The sequence below is a fragment of the Chelonia mydas genome, chromosome 4 (genome assembly GCF_015237465.2).
Source record: "Chelonia mydas isolate rCheMyd1 chromosome 4, rCheMyd1.pri.v2, whole genome shotgun sequence".
NCBI classification, from domain to species: Eukaryota; Metazoa; Chordata; order Testudines; family Cheloniidae; genus Chelonia; species Chelonia mydas.
Genome location: NC_057852.1, coordinates 136,543,070 through 136,556,732, shown reverse-complemented (window position 1 = coordinate 136,556,732; position 13,663 = coordinate 136,543,070). Strand labels below are relative to the sequence as shown.

General features: G+C 47.9%; 1 protein-coding gene across 1 annotated transcript in view; it reads left to right on the top strand.

Moving 5' to 3' along the window:
- Positions 1-13,663, top strand: part of CCT7 (chaperonin containing TCP1 subunit 7) — a 20,813-nt gene extending 7,150 nt beyond the window's left edge. Inside the window, exons 4-12 of the mRNA XM_037898380.2 lie at positions 370-495; positions 2,384-2,436; positions 3,467-3,638; positions 5,730-5,894; positions 7,708-7,896; positions 8,971-9,068; positions 10,175-10,307; positions 11,665-11,871; positions 13,031-13,663. Coding sequence (XP_037754308.1) covers positions 370-495; positions 2,384-2,436; positions 3,467-3,638; positions 5,730-5,894; positions 7,708-7,896; positions 8,971-9,068; positions 10,175-10,307; positions 11,665-11,871; positions 13,031-13,255 — 1,368 coding nt within the window. The 3' untranslated portion in view covers positions 13,256-13,663. The remainder of the gene's footprint in view (positions 1-369; positions 496-2,383; positions 2,437-3,466; positions 3,639-5,729; positions 5,895-7,707; positions 7,897-8,970; positions 9,069-10,174; positions 10,308-11,664; positions 11,872-13,030) is intronic.

Sequence of the window (13,663 nt, the reverse complement as noted above, 5' to 3'; positions counted from 1 at the left end):
GGCAAAGCAGGCAGCCAAACGACATTATGGCGAAGCATTGCACAACTTTAAATGGAGCATGTTCTGTAATTGAGCAGGGACATAAGTTCAAAACAACGTTAAGCGAGAGGATGTTAAGTGGGGAGTTACTGTACTATGAAATGCTGGGATACCAAGTGGGGCCTTGTGTGTTGCTCAGGTCTCTGGAAGGCATTGGCAGCATAAGTGTCTAAGTCAAATGTCCATGTTTGCATTCAAAGTATGTAAACCTCATGCTTAAGGGTGGGATGTCTTTCTGAAACTGTACTTTTTGGGTTTGATGAACTTGTGCTAATGTAGAACCTTTAGGATGTGATGGTGATATGAACAAACTTCCTTGTGGTGCTGCAGGTTGGGGATGGCACGACCTCTGTGACTATGCTGGCTGCAGAATTCCTGAAACAAGTGAAGCCCTATGTGGAGGAAGGTGTGCATCCTCAGATCATCATCCGAGCCTTCCGCACTGCAACCGAGCTGGTAGGGAAATGCATAGGCTCGTGGGGAGTCCGTCTGTTACCACAAAATTGCATAGTTGTCTAGAACATCTTGGACAGTGATTCTGTACCAGAAGAGGGCAAAAACCATCTCTAAAATGGACTGGGGTTGGGGGAGAGTATCATGAGCAGTAACAATCCCTTCCACCCCACTGCAGAATATCAGCTGGCTTCTTTAAAACACAACAGCAGCCAGTAAGCCTTTATGACTTTAAATCTCATCTCAGTTGTTACTACTAGGAACTTTATAATGGCTTCTTTCTTAGCCTGACCGAATGTGGGAGGTCTGGCTTAAAATGCCCAAAGGCTCACTTCAGGGTCCTGTCCCAACATTGTTAGAACAGTGTTTTGGAGGGAGCATCAGGGAATGTAGTCATTTTAAAAAGGAAGTGAAAATAGTTTACTACCCCATCCTCTGCGTCCATAGGAATTTTGCTTGCACTTAAAAGTGTGCTTGAGTTACACACATGGCTTCAGCATATCTCATCTGCTTCTAGATCTGGTTTCCTATCATTGCTTGTGCTGACAGCAGTAGAGCAGTTCCAGTGATATTTGTAGAATCATAGAATATCAGGGTTGGAAGGGACCTCAGGAGGTCATCTAGTCCAGCCCCCTGCTCAAAGCAGGACCAATCCCCAACTAAATCATCCCAGCCAGGGCTTTGTCAAGCCTGACTGTAAAAACTTCAAAGGAAGGGGATTCCACTACCTCCCTAGGTAACCCATTCCAGTGCTTCACACCCTCCTAGTGAAAAAGTTTTTCCTTATATCCAACCTAAACCTCCCCCACTGCAACTTGAGACCATTACTCCTCGTTTTGTCATCTGCTACCACTGAGAACAGTCTAGAGCCATCCTCTTTGGAACCCCCTTTCAGGTAGTTGAAAGCAGCTATCAAATCCCCCCTCATTCTTCTCTTCCGCAGACTAAACAATCCCAGTTCCCTCAGCCTCTCCTCAAAAGTCATGTGTTCCAGTCCCCTAATCATTTTTGTTGCCCTCCGCTGGACGTTTTCCAATTTTTCCACATCCTTCTTGTAGTGTGGGGCCCAAAACTGGACATAGTACTCCAGATGAGGCCTCACCAATGTCGAATAGAGGGGAATGATCACGTCCCTCGATCTGCTGGCAATGCCCCTACTTATACAGCCCAAAATGCCATTGGCCTTCTTGGCCACAAGGGCACAGTGTTGACTCATATCCAGTTTCTCGTCCACTGTAACCCCTAGGTCCTTTTCTGCAGAACTGCTGCCAAGCCATTCGGTCCCTAGTCTGTAGCGGTGCATGGGATTCTTCCGTCCTAAGTGCAGGACTCTGCACTTGTCCTTGTTGAACCTCATCAGATTTCTTTTGGCCCAATCCTCTAATTTGTCTAGGTCCCTCTGTATTCTATCCCTACCCTCCAGCATATCTACCACTCCTCCCAGTTTATTATAGATGCTGGGTTTCTTTCAGAGCAGTGATGTTTAAAGAGATGGTTCTTGATTACTGGACTGGAAGCAGTAGAATAGCTGAAATACTTGGATAGGTCCATCAATGGCTATTAGCCAAGATGGTCAGGGACACAACCCCATGCTCTGGGTGTCTCTAAATCTCCAACTGCCACAAGCTGGGACTGGATGACAGCATGGATCACTCAGAATTACCCTGTTGTGTTCATTCCCTCTGAAGCATCTGGCTCTGGCCACTGACAGGGATGGGATACTGGGCTAGATGGACCGTTGATCTGTCCCACTATGGCTGTTCTTGTGTACTTAAAATTTCAACTGCATCAAAAGTAGCAATGAAGGTTGAAATACAAGAATATGCTGGAGAGCTGATCACATTCTTAAATGTGAGCCACTAATTCCAGCTACTGGCTTTTGTTTTGACAGGCTGTAAATAAGATCAAAGAGATTTCGGTGACAGTGAAGAAGGACGATAAAGAGTAAGTTCCTATTTGAGTTTGAGAAGCCTATATTGTGACTAGATGGTAGATCTGCCCGAGGAAGTGCCTTGTTGGTTCAGAGGCATTTTAAAGTTGTTTTTTGCTGCACTTTATGTGGTCCTAGGTTGAAGATTCCAGGCCAAATTCAGATCTGGGATCAGCAGCTGCAGCCACAGCTAGATTTTTCTCTGAATTTGGAATCTGTAGGTCTGACTAAGAAGATGCAGTGCTATCTCTCCAAGGCTGTTACTCCAGAAGAGTATCTAGGCCATTGTTTGCCAGCTTGGGTGCATAATGCTAGGCGCCTAAATAAATGGCCTGATTTTTCACACTGGGAACTGAACCACCTGCAGCTCCCACTGAAATCAGCAAGCATCTTAGATGCTCAGCATGTCTCTGAAAATCAGGCCACTTACTATGTGCCTCGCCTTATGTACCTCTGTGGGCAGCTTTTGGCCCTAATGAACTGAGCTGCTCTAATGAGGAGGGAATGTTGCACACTGAATGGTTTTTATTATTCCTACTGACTGTGGGGGAAGCCCTGCACATCCATCAGTGGATGCAAAATACAGTAGTTCTGGTAACCGTTAGTAAACATAGCAGTGAGCTCAGGTCCCTCCTGAGTTCTGGTTCCTGCCCTCTTACAACTTCTAACAAGTAGTGTAAGCCAAAGGTTTCAAAATGGCCTCTAGTTTGGGTGCCCCGTTTGAGATCCTTGGGGTCTGTGTTTCAGAACAGCTGAACGCTTGTGGCTTCCGTGGACTTTGGTTGGAGTTGTGGGTGCTGAGCACTTCTGACGTCTGGACCCATGGTGTCTGAGGCGGAGCTCTGTAAATTAGAGAGGCCCTTTCTGAAAATTTGGGCCTCAAACACTGTGTGCCTCGGTTTCCCTCTCTGTAGAAGGGGGCTAATACTTCCTCATTTGGGCTGGAGGTGGGAGTGAGGCTTAAGAAATGCATATAAAATGCTTTGCGATCTGGCAAAGGGCACTAAGACATGAGCAAAATGTGACTTTTCTTTTCTCTTGCAGCGAGCAAAGAAGGCTGCTGGAGAAATGTGCAGCCACAGCCCTCAACTCCAAGCTGATCTCACAGCAGAAGGACTTTTTCTCCCGGATGGTGGTAGATGCCGTCATGATGCTTGATGAGTTGTTGCAGCTCAAAATGATTGGAATAAAGAAGGTGCAGGGAGGTGCCCTGGAAGTAAGTTCTTTCTGAGTTTCCTGTTAGCTCAGAGGAGTTCTTAGGGTATGTCTACACAGCAAAGAAAACCCCACGGCTGGCCTGTGCACATACCCTTAGAGCCCTAATCATTTGCTCCTACTCGGTGCCAGGGTTTTCATGCCCAAAACATCCCCCACGCTGGTCAGTGGTTCCTTGTTTTGCCTCCTGTCTGTAATTCCCCACTTTAGTTTGCAAACAGGCAGGAGTGGGTAGGGTTGTGTTTCTGTGCACAACGTACCAGCCAGATCCTCCACAGCACTGCCCTTTGTACAAAGCGGGTCTGCAATGCTATAACTGATGGTAGTGGTGACTTCTGTGTTTCTAGCTTTCACTACACCTGCTTCATGCGGGGATGAAGGACTCCACAAGGCAGTAGAGAAGTCAGGTCTTCAGCCCTTATTCAGGTGGTAGTTCTTACATTTCTTTGGTTCTAGAAGTAACTAACATCCTTGTTTACATACCACAAGGAGACTCATCCTGAATTGGCCAGAGGGAATAGACTGTATGAGCTGCGAAGGGTTGTCCATTTCCATTTGTTTGCCTAGGTTCTTATGTGGTGCCCATCACCATAGTGTCTGACCACCTGTGGTACATAGTGTTAAACGTACATACCACGTAGAAAACCGTTCCTGGGGTAAAAGGTGGTTGGTGCTGTCTCAGTCTCTTATATCTTAATCCCATGTAGATGGTGGGTTAGTTGGCATATCTCCACTGAAAACTGGAGCCTGTCCTAGTCTCTAGTGTGTGAATTGTTATTCTGTGGTGGTTTCTGCCTGTAAATACTTCACACAGGCATTTCCATGAAGAAAAGAGGTGATCAGTACTGCATTATCTCACCCAGACAGGTAATGTAGTCAATCAGAATTGGTTCTGCATGCACCCAGTCATAACTGAGGGTCTGCTAGCATTTCAGAGAGTCACAGAAAACTCCCTCCCGCTGATTTGAGATGGGAGAGACCATCCTATTTCCTTACTTTCTAAGGAAAATCATTTCAGCTGTTCCTGGCAGGAGCTACAGAGAATGGAAGCTAGTTTTGTCAGATGCTGCTTGCCCTTGAATTTGATTTTGAACAGGTTTGAGGATAGTTTTTTCCCCCCAATTGCCACTTTGAGGAGTTTAGCAGGGCAGGTCTGTGAGCCTGAGGATATTGCAGCATCCTGCTTTCCAGGGTGTCGGTTGAACTCTTGAGGTAACTCTGCTCCAGGCTGTGTGAAGGTTTTGGGTCACCTTGAGGGCCATGCTCATGTACCCTGGGGAAGGGTTTTGTGGCTTTGGCAGCTCCTCCTGGTCACAATGGATGTGCTGCATCCGGGTTCTGGATGCTCAGGATAGGAGCTGCCAGCATGGTTGCTGAATTTGGGGTGAGACAAGAGGTTGTTGTAACTCAAGGGCTGGAGCTGTGCCCTGACTCCTCCCAGAGGGCAGGAGACCAGGGAGTGCTGTGAAAGGAAACTGGCATTTTCTGAAGGCCTGGTGCAGAAGCCCCATTCTAATGACCTTGAGTCTATACTTTCCTGGGGTAGTTGACCCTGCAGGAAAGCCTGCTGGGGAGAAATCCACGTGGAAACTAGTGGGTTGTTAGAAAGATGTAGGATGGGAAGAGAATGTGACACTGACTTTTTTCCAACATGGAGTGTTATCGGGGGCAGCGTTGGGCAAGCCAGTCTCATGTGCTTAGCAGCTCCCATCCCGAGATTGCTGTAATCTAGAATAAGGCAAGAAAAGATCAAGTTTAGGGAGATGGTTGAGCCGGGGTAGGCATCTTCAAAGGGTACAAATGGGAAAGGCATCAGTGAGAGACTGGAGAGTTGAGCCTGAGTTTTTGTATAGTGCCTTTTGCGATGGTATCTTGTGTGCTGGGAAGGATCTGATGGGAGAGCGTGGTTTCCTGGGCAGAGGAGATAAATGTTTGCCACTTGTATTCTGTAAGGGTGGGTTAATCAAAAGAAACAGCTGTCGTAGGGTAAATGGCACTTTGCCTTATACATTGATTCTGAAGCAGGGAGTCCTCCTGCAGGATCTCGTTAACCCTGCCGGGCTAACCCCAACATCCAACCCCCTTCTTTCAGGAGTCCCAGCTGGTGGCTGGAGTTGCCTTTAAGAAAACGTTCTCTTATGCCGGGTTTGAGATGCAGCCGAAAAAGTACGAGTCCCCCAAGATCGCTCTGCTGAACGTTGAGCTAGAGCTCAAAGCAGAGAAAGACAATGCTGAAGTGAGAGTCAACAACGTGAAGGTAAGAGCTGAAAGGAAAGATCAAGACCAAAACTAACGTGCACTTCCAATGCAGAATGAGGCTTCTCTGACTATTTCCGAGCCTCTTCTAAACCTTCTGGTGCAGGAGAGTTGCTGTTCCCTCCTGGATGGGGTTGGGTTGTTGCCCTTCCACACGTAACTATCGCTGCATTATGTACCCTTGTCTTACCAGCTCAGATTGATATGCATCATTGGCCTTATTTAAGGACCTGGGCAGGCTGTTCCAACTGAAACCCAGTATTCCAGGTCCAAAGGGAAGTCTGTCATCCCGCGGCTGAGTTGTCCCTGGCCAATATGGAAAGGACAGTACCACTATGTTTTTCTCTAGCCTAGTAATTCCCAAACTTGTTTGTGCCACCCCCGACGCGCCCTTGGACTCATCTCTGTTAATGTGACCCCCCCAGAGGTCTGAGATAGAGCCCTGTGACCCAAACCCAATGGGACCTGACAACAGCCTGTGCAAGGTCAGGTCAGAAAACAACCTAACTCCCTTGGGCTTGGCTCGACTCCCTCCCACTGTGCATGGGATTGGCGCAGCAGCAGCTGTGAGCCCCATTCTGCTAGTCGATGCCACCTCGCTCTACTGTCCTATGTGTGCTGCAGAGCGACTGTGCTGATGAGCCAGCGCTGTCCCTGCCCAGCGCACGCAGTACAGCGAGGCAGTGGTAGCCAGGGCACGCAGCTGCCCCAGGTTGTGCAGCATGCACATCTTGTGACGCCCCCCTGTACGTGGGGCGGGGTCGTGACCCACAGTTTGGCAAACTCTGCGTCTGGCCTCTGGCTCATGTTGCATTTATTCCAGTGACCGGCCCTTTGGATAAACTGGAACTGAGCAGTGTCCTAAATGCTGATTTTCATACAGGTGTGGAAATCACTAGAGTGTCACATAGTGCATTAAAACAAGGTGAAGCTTTTAGCCACTGGGCATGTGCAGCTTCTGATAAACACAGAAGCTGTTGGAGGAACATCACATGGGAGGAAGCTCAAGGCAAAACTACGGGGAGACAGTGTTAGGGCTGAGAATTTAATTGAGGGTTGAGTTGCTAATTTTTGGTTCCCACAGCAGTTGTGGTCACCCGAGATCCCCTTGCTGTTTATGCGGGAATAGAGGAGTCAATCTTGGTTTTTTGGCCATGTTACAGTCTGGGTAATTACTTCGTTCCCCATAAATTCTCCAGGCCGTCCCAGCAAACATGGCTTCCTTTACTGTCTGTCCTGAATGGTTCTATAGTGTTGCTGTTCCCGGTTTAAATCCTTGCCACCCAGCAGTGGCTGCATTTTATTGATGGCTGGAATGACTCTTTTGTGTCTGGTTTGTAAAGTCTGAGCACTATGGAAAAACACAAGATCAATATCCGTCGCTATCTGCATTCTTCTCTGTTGCAGGGTATGCTATATTAGTTCCTTGTGCTAACTGCATTAGACAGTCTCCTCTCCTTCCTATAAATAACACTCAGATATTTGTACAACCCTTCCTTTCTCCTCCCCATTAATCACCTGTTATCAGGATACACTGAGTTGTCACTGTCTTCCTGTTAGTTCCTCCAATCCCTTTATCTGTTAGTCATGCTGCTTTGAGCTTTGTAACTTTCTCTGTGTCTCCTTATAAAAAGAGTGACCTAAAATTGCCTGTGAGTGTGTAAAGTGAACATCTTTCCAAGGCTGCATAAAGCAGCATTATCGCTGCCTTTTGTCTCACAAGGGATCTCCCTGTGCAGGTAACCTATGATGACATTTGCAATTCTTTGTAATGAAACTGCATTGCAAGCTCGTCTCTGATTCTTTTCCGCTAGGATTACCAGGCTATTGTGGATGCAGAGTGGAGCATCTTGTATGACAAGTTAGACAAAATCCACAAGTCGGGAGCCAAAGTCGTCTTGTCCAAGCTTCCGATTGGTGACGTAGCTACTCAGTACTTCGCAGACAGAGATCTGTTTTGTGCTGGTCGAGTTCCGGAAGAAGATCTCAAAAGGACTATGATGGTAACTTCCATCTTTTTGTAATAAGGGGTTTAGATTTGCTATTAATCCTTCAAGGCTTTTTTCACTCCCTGCCCTGCCCTGTACTGAACTGTAAGCCGGTGGTTCTCAGCCCGGCGTACGCGAGTACCTCCAGAGGGTACTCAACTCATTTAGATCAGTGTTTCTCAACCTGGGGTTGCAGCCCCCAGAGGGGTCATGGGACATGTTTTGGGAGGTTGCAAGTGCGGGGCTGGCATTAGGGGGTGGCAAGCAGGGCAAATATCTGGGGTTGCCTGTCTACTGGCCAGATCACTCGTAAAGCACTGTAGTAACAACGCAGATGGCATGAAGAAAGGGACGTTACGAGTGAAGATTTTAAAAGATCTTTTAAACCATTTGATGCTTTGCTAAGGCATGGAGGAGCATATTAAAAGCTCTGCTGTCCGGGGGATTGTGCTGTAGTGGTTGGAATAGGACTCCTGCATTCTTTTTGCTGACTTTACTACAGTAATTTTATGGCTTTGAGCAAGTCACTCAGCCGGGATTTTCAGAGGAGCCGGAGGGAGTTCGGTGCCCACGTCCCAGTGGGAGATTGGGAGTTCAGTGCCCTTCTTACACTTTTTTTACCTGTACCTCAGTTTATCCATCTGGAAATAGGTGGGATATTTAACCTATGTCACTTGACTGGTGTCTGCAAAACATGAGCTCCTCTGCCAGAAGGATCTCTGTAAGCGTAATGTGTTCTGTCTACTGCTTCGGCTTGCTCTGCACCCAGTGTCTGTACCAGTAGAAGTCTGTCGTTTGTGAGGAGGGGGGTTAACTGATACGGTTACGCTGGTGTAACAGTCAGGTTTTCCGAACCCTTCATGTGCTGCCCCTGGTATTTCTGGTCTCTCTTGCTGGTAGCTTCTTAAGCCTTCTCCTGGGGGAGGCTACAGCCAAGGCTGCTCCGTGTCTGGGAGTTAGAGGTCACAGTCATTCCAACCAGTCACAAGGCTCTGTGACTATGATGCCATTGTAGAACAGTAACCTGCTGTCCGGGCTTGTCCCTCTGCTGTTACACTAAAGCCACCTTGTCTCTTCTGTACGTTGCAGGCCTGTGGTGGGTCTATTCAGACTAGTGTTAATGCCCTCACAGATGATATTCTGGGACAGTGTGCACTCTTCGAGGAGGCCCAGATTGGAGGGGAGAGGTAAATATACCGTAGCTTGAACTGTGGCATTTTAATTTGTGTTGGAATATTACTGCTGTAAGAGTAACATTTCTGACCGGTAAAGTGCTAACCTGGTGAAATCTCAGCGTGTCTGAGTATCTCTCCATGTTTTGGCTTGATGTCTGGCCAAGCGTATCGCACCTCGTCACACCTCTTGAGGTCCGGTGGACTTAATATAGTGTCTTGTATGTACAAAGGATCCTGCAGCAATATACAAACAGTATATCATAGAATCATAGAATATCAGGGTTGGAAGGGACCTCAGGAGGTCATCTAGCCCAGCCCCCTGCTCAAAGCGGGACGAATCCCCAACTAAATCATATAGGCATCCCTTCATCCATCACCTGCAATGCAGCCCCTTCTCGGCTTGAGTGGGGCATCTGTGTTAATACCCCACAGCCACATTGTACATCAGCTAGCACAAATTAAGCTTAATACCATACCTCAGTGGATTTTCAGCTTTTTCATCCTGTGGCCCATCTCAAGGGAGAGATCCTCTTGGGGACTAATCCCAACATCCTAACCCCTCTTGCTGTTTGTTTCTCCCCAGTTAACTGCTTCAGCACAGACTCGGGCAGGGGCAAGTACCTGGGTATTTGCAGAGAACTTGCATCCCATTCATAGACTAATCTGGCCCTCCCCTGTGTCTCTAGAGACTCAACAGGGTCACAGTATAAGTTAGAAGGGCTGCAGATGTGTTTGGCTTTGGAAAGAAATATCTCTCTTGCCAGGTCACCCACAAAGCACCTTTTGAAGCTGTCTAAGGACTTGTCTAGATGAACACTTAGTTCGCAGCAAGTTGGGGGGTAAGTCTGCCCTGTGCTAGCCTGCTGCACATCGTTTGGCCAGGCGTTAACAGTTCCCTGGTGTGTTTTGATCGCTCCCATTTCCACGCACGCTGTGTAAGAACGCATTACAGAACTGTCAGAATGTGACAGCGGGTTCTGCAGCCAGTCTGTGCATGGCAGGCTAGCGCTGGGTAGACTTACACCCCAGCTTGGTGCAAACCACGTGTTTGTGTAGATGAGCCCCAGGTGCTGGTTATCCTGGCAGTGCTAACCCTTGAGATGCTCTGCTCTCGGCAGGTACAACTTCTTCACAGGCTGTCCAAAGGCAAAGACGTGCACGCTTCTATTGCGAGGAGGTGCAGAGCAGTTTATGGAAGAGACTGAGAGGTCCCTACATGATGCCATCATGATAGTCAGGAGAGCAATCAAGGTATGGAGGAACTGGAGATGTTGCCCAGCTGTTTACATTTGCCATAGGCCAGGGTTCTTGTTTGAAAGGCCATCACAGTCTGTCTAGGACCTGAAACTTACCTTCCTTAGCAAGGAGGTAAATCCCATGCAGCGCCTTGGGTGGAGGGATGTTTTGGGAAAGTGTGTGCGGCAAGGAAAGCGGGAACGTGTTTGTTTGGGGGCAGGAGGATCCTGCCTCTCAGGAGAAGCAATACGATGGGTCTCCACTCCCATAGTGCAGTGAACAGAAAGCTGGCCAGTATTGAAGGGACAGTGTCCAAAGTAACACAGGCCTCTTGAAGCCAGCCACCCTTGAACGCTGTCTGGCGTTCTCCTCTAGCACAGCCCTGGAGGCTAGAACTGCCCCCTGACCAAATGGGGCGTGTATGTGCTAACCCCAGTCCGATGAGTGATCAGGAATCCCCGCGGGTGCAGAATGGCTCTTCCATTTGGTTTGGATGGTGCCTTAGCAGAGTACCCCGACACACTTGCCTGCTTCTCTCTCATCTTCCTTCGAGGCTTTTTTCACTCTCACTCTGCCCCGCACTGAACGTAAGCTATCGGCCCTCTCCTTGAAACGCATCCTGGTGACTCTCCAAGCAGCTGGCTAACTGATATGAGTCAGGGCTAGGGGCACCGGGACAGTGATATTTATCTGTGTCTACATGTGTTATCCCCCCGCCCCCCATGTGCTTGTCATCTTTGATAGCTTGTAGGCATCTCTGGATAGTACGTCACGCGTACAGCTACTGCTGTGTTAGCATACATTGAGGTAAGGCATTCTCAGAGCACGGGTGCTTTGGGGGACATAAGAGGAAGCAGTTTAGGATTTTGGACCATTTTCTTCTAGCAAAGACTCCTCAATCTGTGATTTACCAAAGGAAATGCAGGAGAAATAGCTGGTAGCGGCACTCGGCAGCAAAGCAGTTGTTTTGCGAAAATGGCACATCAGGCTTGTGCCATCTTTTTGACCACTTGATGGAAGTGAAAGTAACTTAATTCACTACTAGTCAAGTCTGTGTCTGGCCTGAGAGAATGGGGAGCTGGAGAAAAGGCACCCACGTATGTCTGTGGCAGGGTAAGCTCCCCTTCCAGAGCATTTCCTCCCAAGCCTGGAGGAGCCACTGGCCCTCTGCAGAAACTACCTGCAAAGTAGGCAGGCTGTCCTGACGGTGGTGGTGGCTTGCATGATGTGGATACTCCAGATCCAGAGATGCCATCAACCAGATCTGTAACAGGTTAATTTCGTGTCCTGGGCTTTCTCCTCTAACTAGTTTCAGTGTAATCGTTGTGTTTGGAGAAAGGTCATGGAACATTTTACTCTTGCTCTGTTTCAGAACGACTCCGTTGTTGCTGGCGGTGGTGCTATAGAGATGGAACTTTCGAAATACCTCCGGGACTACTCCAGGACCATTCCAGGCAAACAACAGTTGCTCATAGGAGCTTATGCTAAAGCCCTTGAGATCATTCCACGCCAGCTCTGTGACAATGCCGGGTTTGATGCCACCAACATTCTGAACAAACTGAGAGCCAAACATGCACAGGTGGGCTCGCCCCGTTGAACGAACATGTTCCCAGGAGAACCGATAACACTGAATTTCTGAAGCATGCAGAACAGAGCAATGATACAACTGTAACTGTTTCGGTTGCTGCCTCTTTGATTAAGTACTGTGAATGGTTTTCACATGTGATGAGGAATCTGCTGCTGGTCATAAAGAGAAACTATTCTCCTTTTAGAAAAGGAGTACTTGTGGCACCTTAGAGACTAACCAATTTATTTGAGCATAAGCTTTCGTGAGCTACAGCTCACTTCATATGATGCATCCGATGAAGTGAGCTGTAGCTCACAAAAGCTTGTGCTCAAATAAATTGGTTAGTCTCTAAGGTGCCACAAGTCCTCCTGTTCTTTTTGCGAATACAGATTAACACGGCTGTTACTCTGAAACCTATTTTCCTTTTGATTGCAGCTGTGGGGTGACTTTTTTAGAGCTGCTACTGGGGTTTGATTTGCTTTTTGAAAAGGCATCACTTGTCAGGAGGAGTCTTCTCTTTTAAACCTTAAAGTGATGGATTATAAAGGTTGATCGTGCTTTTCCAATGAAATGCAAACCTGGCCAGATTCCAGTTCAGACAATTATATGTTGCCTCCTTAAGTGCCCCTGGAAATTTCACTTGACTCCAGTATGGGTCTTCCCTTCTTAGCAAATGGTTGGGCAGTGTTTGTGATCTTTGCCATGTCCACCCCAGAGCTGACTGCATCTAAGTTGTGTTAGCCATGAGGTTGATAGCAAGGGAGAGTTTGTAAAATGCTGTATGCAAGATAAGTGATTGCGCCTTTTGGTTAGGAAAGATGCAGTCTGAGCCCAGGGCTAGGAGCTGGCAATTCCTGAGATCTGGTTTGGGTGTGAGGGGCACTTTGATCTCTCTCTGTTAGCTTCTCTGTACATTAAGTGGTGTGAATGCCAGAGACAGTGTGAGGCATAGTTAATGGTTTGTAATGCAGCTGGCAGATGGAAAGTGCTAAGAGCTAATACTTTCCTCAAGCAAGACTCTTTCTGATTTCAAGTGAGGTTAATGAGGAGGAGAATTGCTGTCCCCTGCTGTATGTTAGCACATAGGAGCCATCTCCCTTCTCCCTGTCCTCTTGTCTGCACCCTCCTGTTTTGCTGCGTAACTGATGTTTCCTCCTGCTGTCTTCCTCAGGGAGGTACCTGGTATGGCGTGGACGTGAACAACGAAGATATCGCCGATAATTTTGAAGCCTACGTGTGGGAGCCGGCCATTGTGCGCATCAACGCGCTGACGGCCGCGTCTGAGGCTGCTTGCCTTATTGTGTCTGTAGATGAAACCATCAAGAATCCCCGTTCTACAGTAGACGCCCCTCCTGGTGGGCGGGGGAGGGGAAGGGGCAGGCCACACAACCACTGAGAATGTGTCTTTGTCAATGTCGTATGACCTGGGGCACAGGGACGACACTGGTGGCTACTATCTCCTAAAATATCCCACTTTAAAAAAAGAATTGATGCCTAGCTTCTCCCAATTTGCAAACCATTTACCACCTGGCTACTTGATGGGTTTACAGCCCGCTGAGAGAAACCAAATCTGAGTCCATAGCAGCAGCCTCTTGTGGAACCCTGGTCCCCATGTCTTCTAGACAGCACAGGTCCCACTCTGGGCTCTCTTGTTGTCCTTCCAGTTGGAAGCCGCGCTGTATGGAACTCCTTGCAGTGTTGGCATAGGGCAGACCGTGCATGTGGCAGTTCGTGATTGTATTTATTGGTTTTTCTACTGGAGTTTTGACCTGAGACACAAACACAAATAAATAGTTACAAGCAA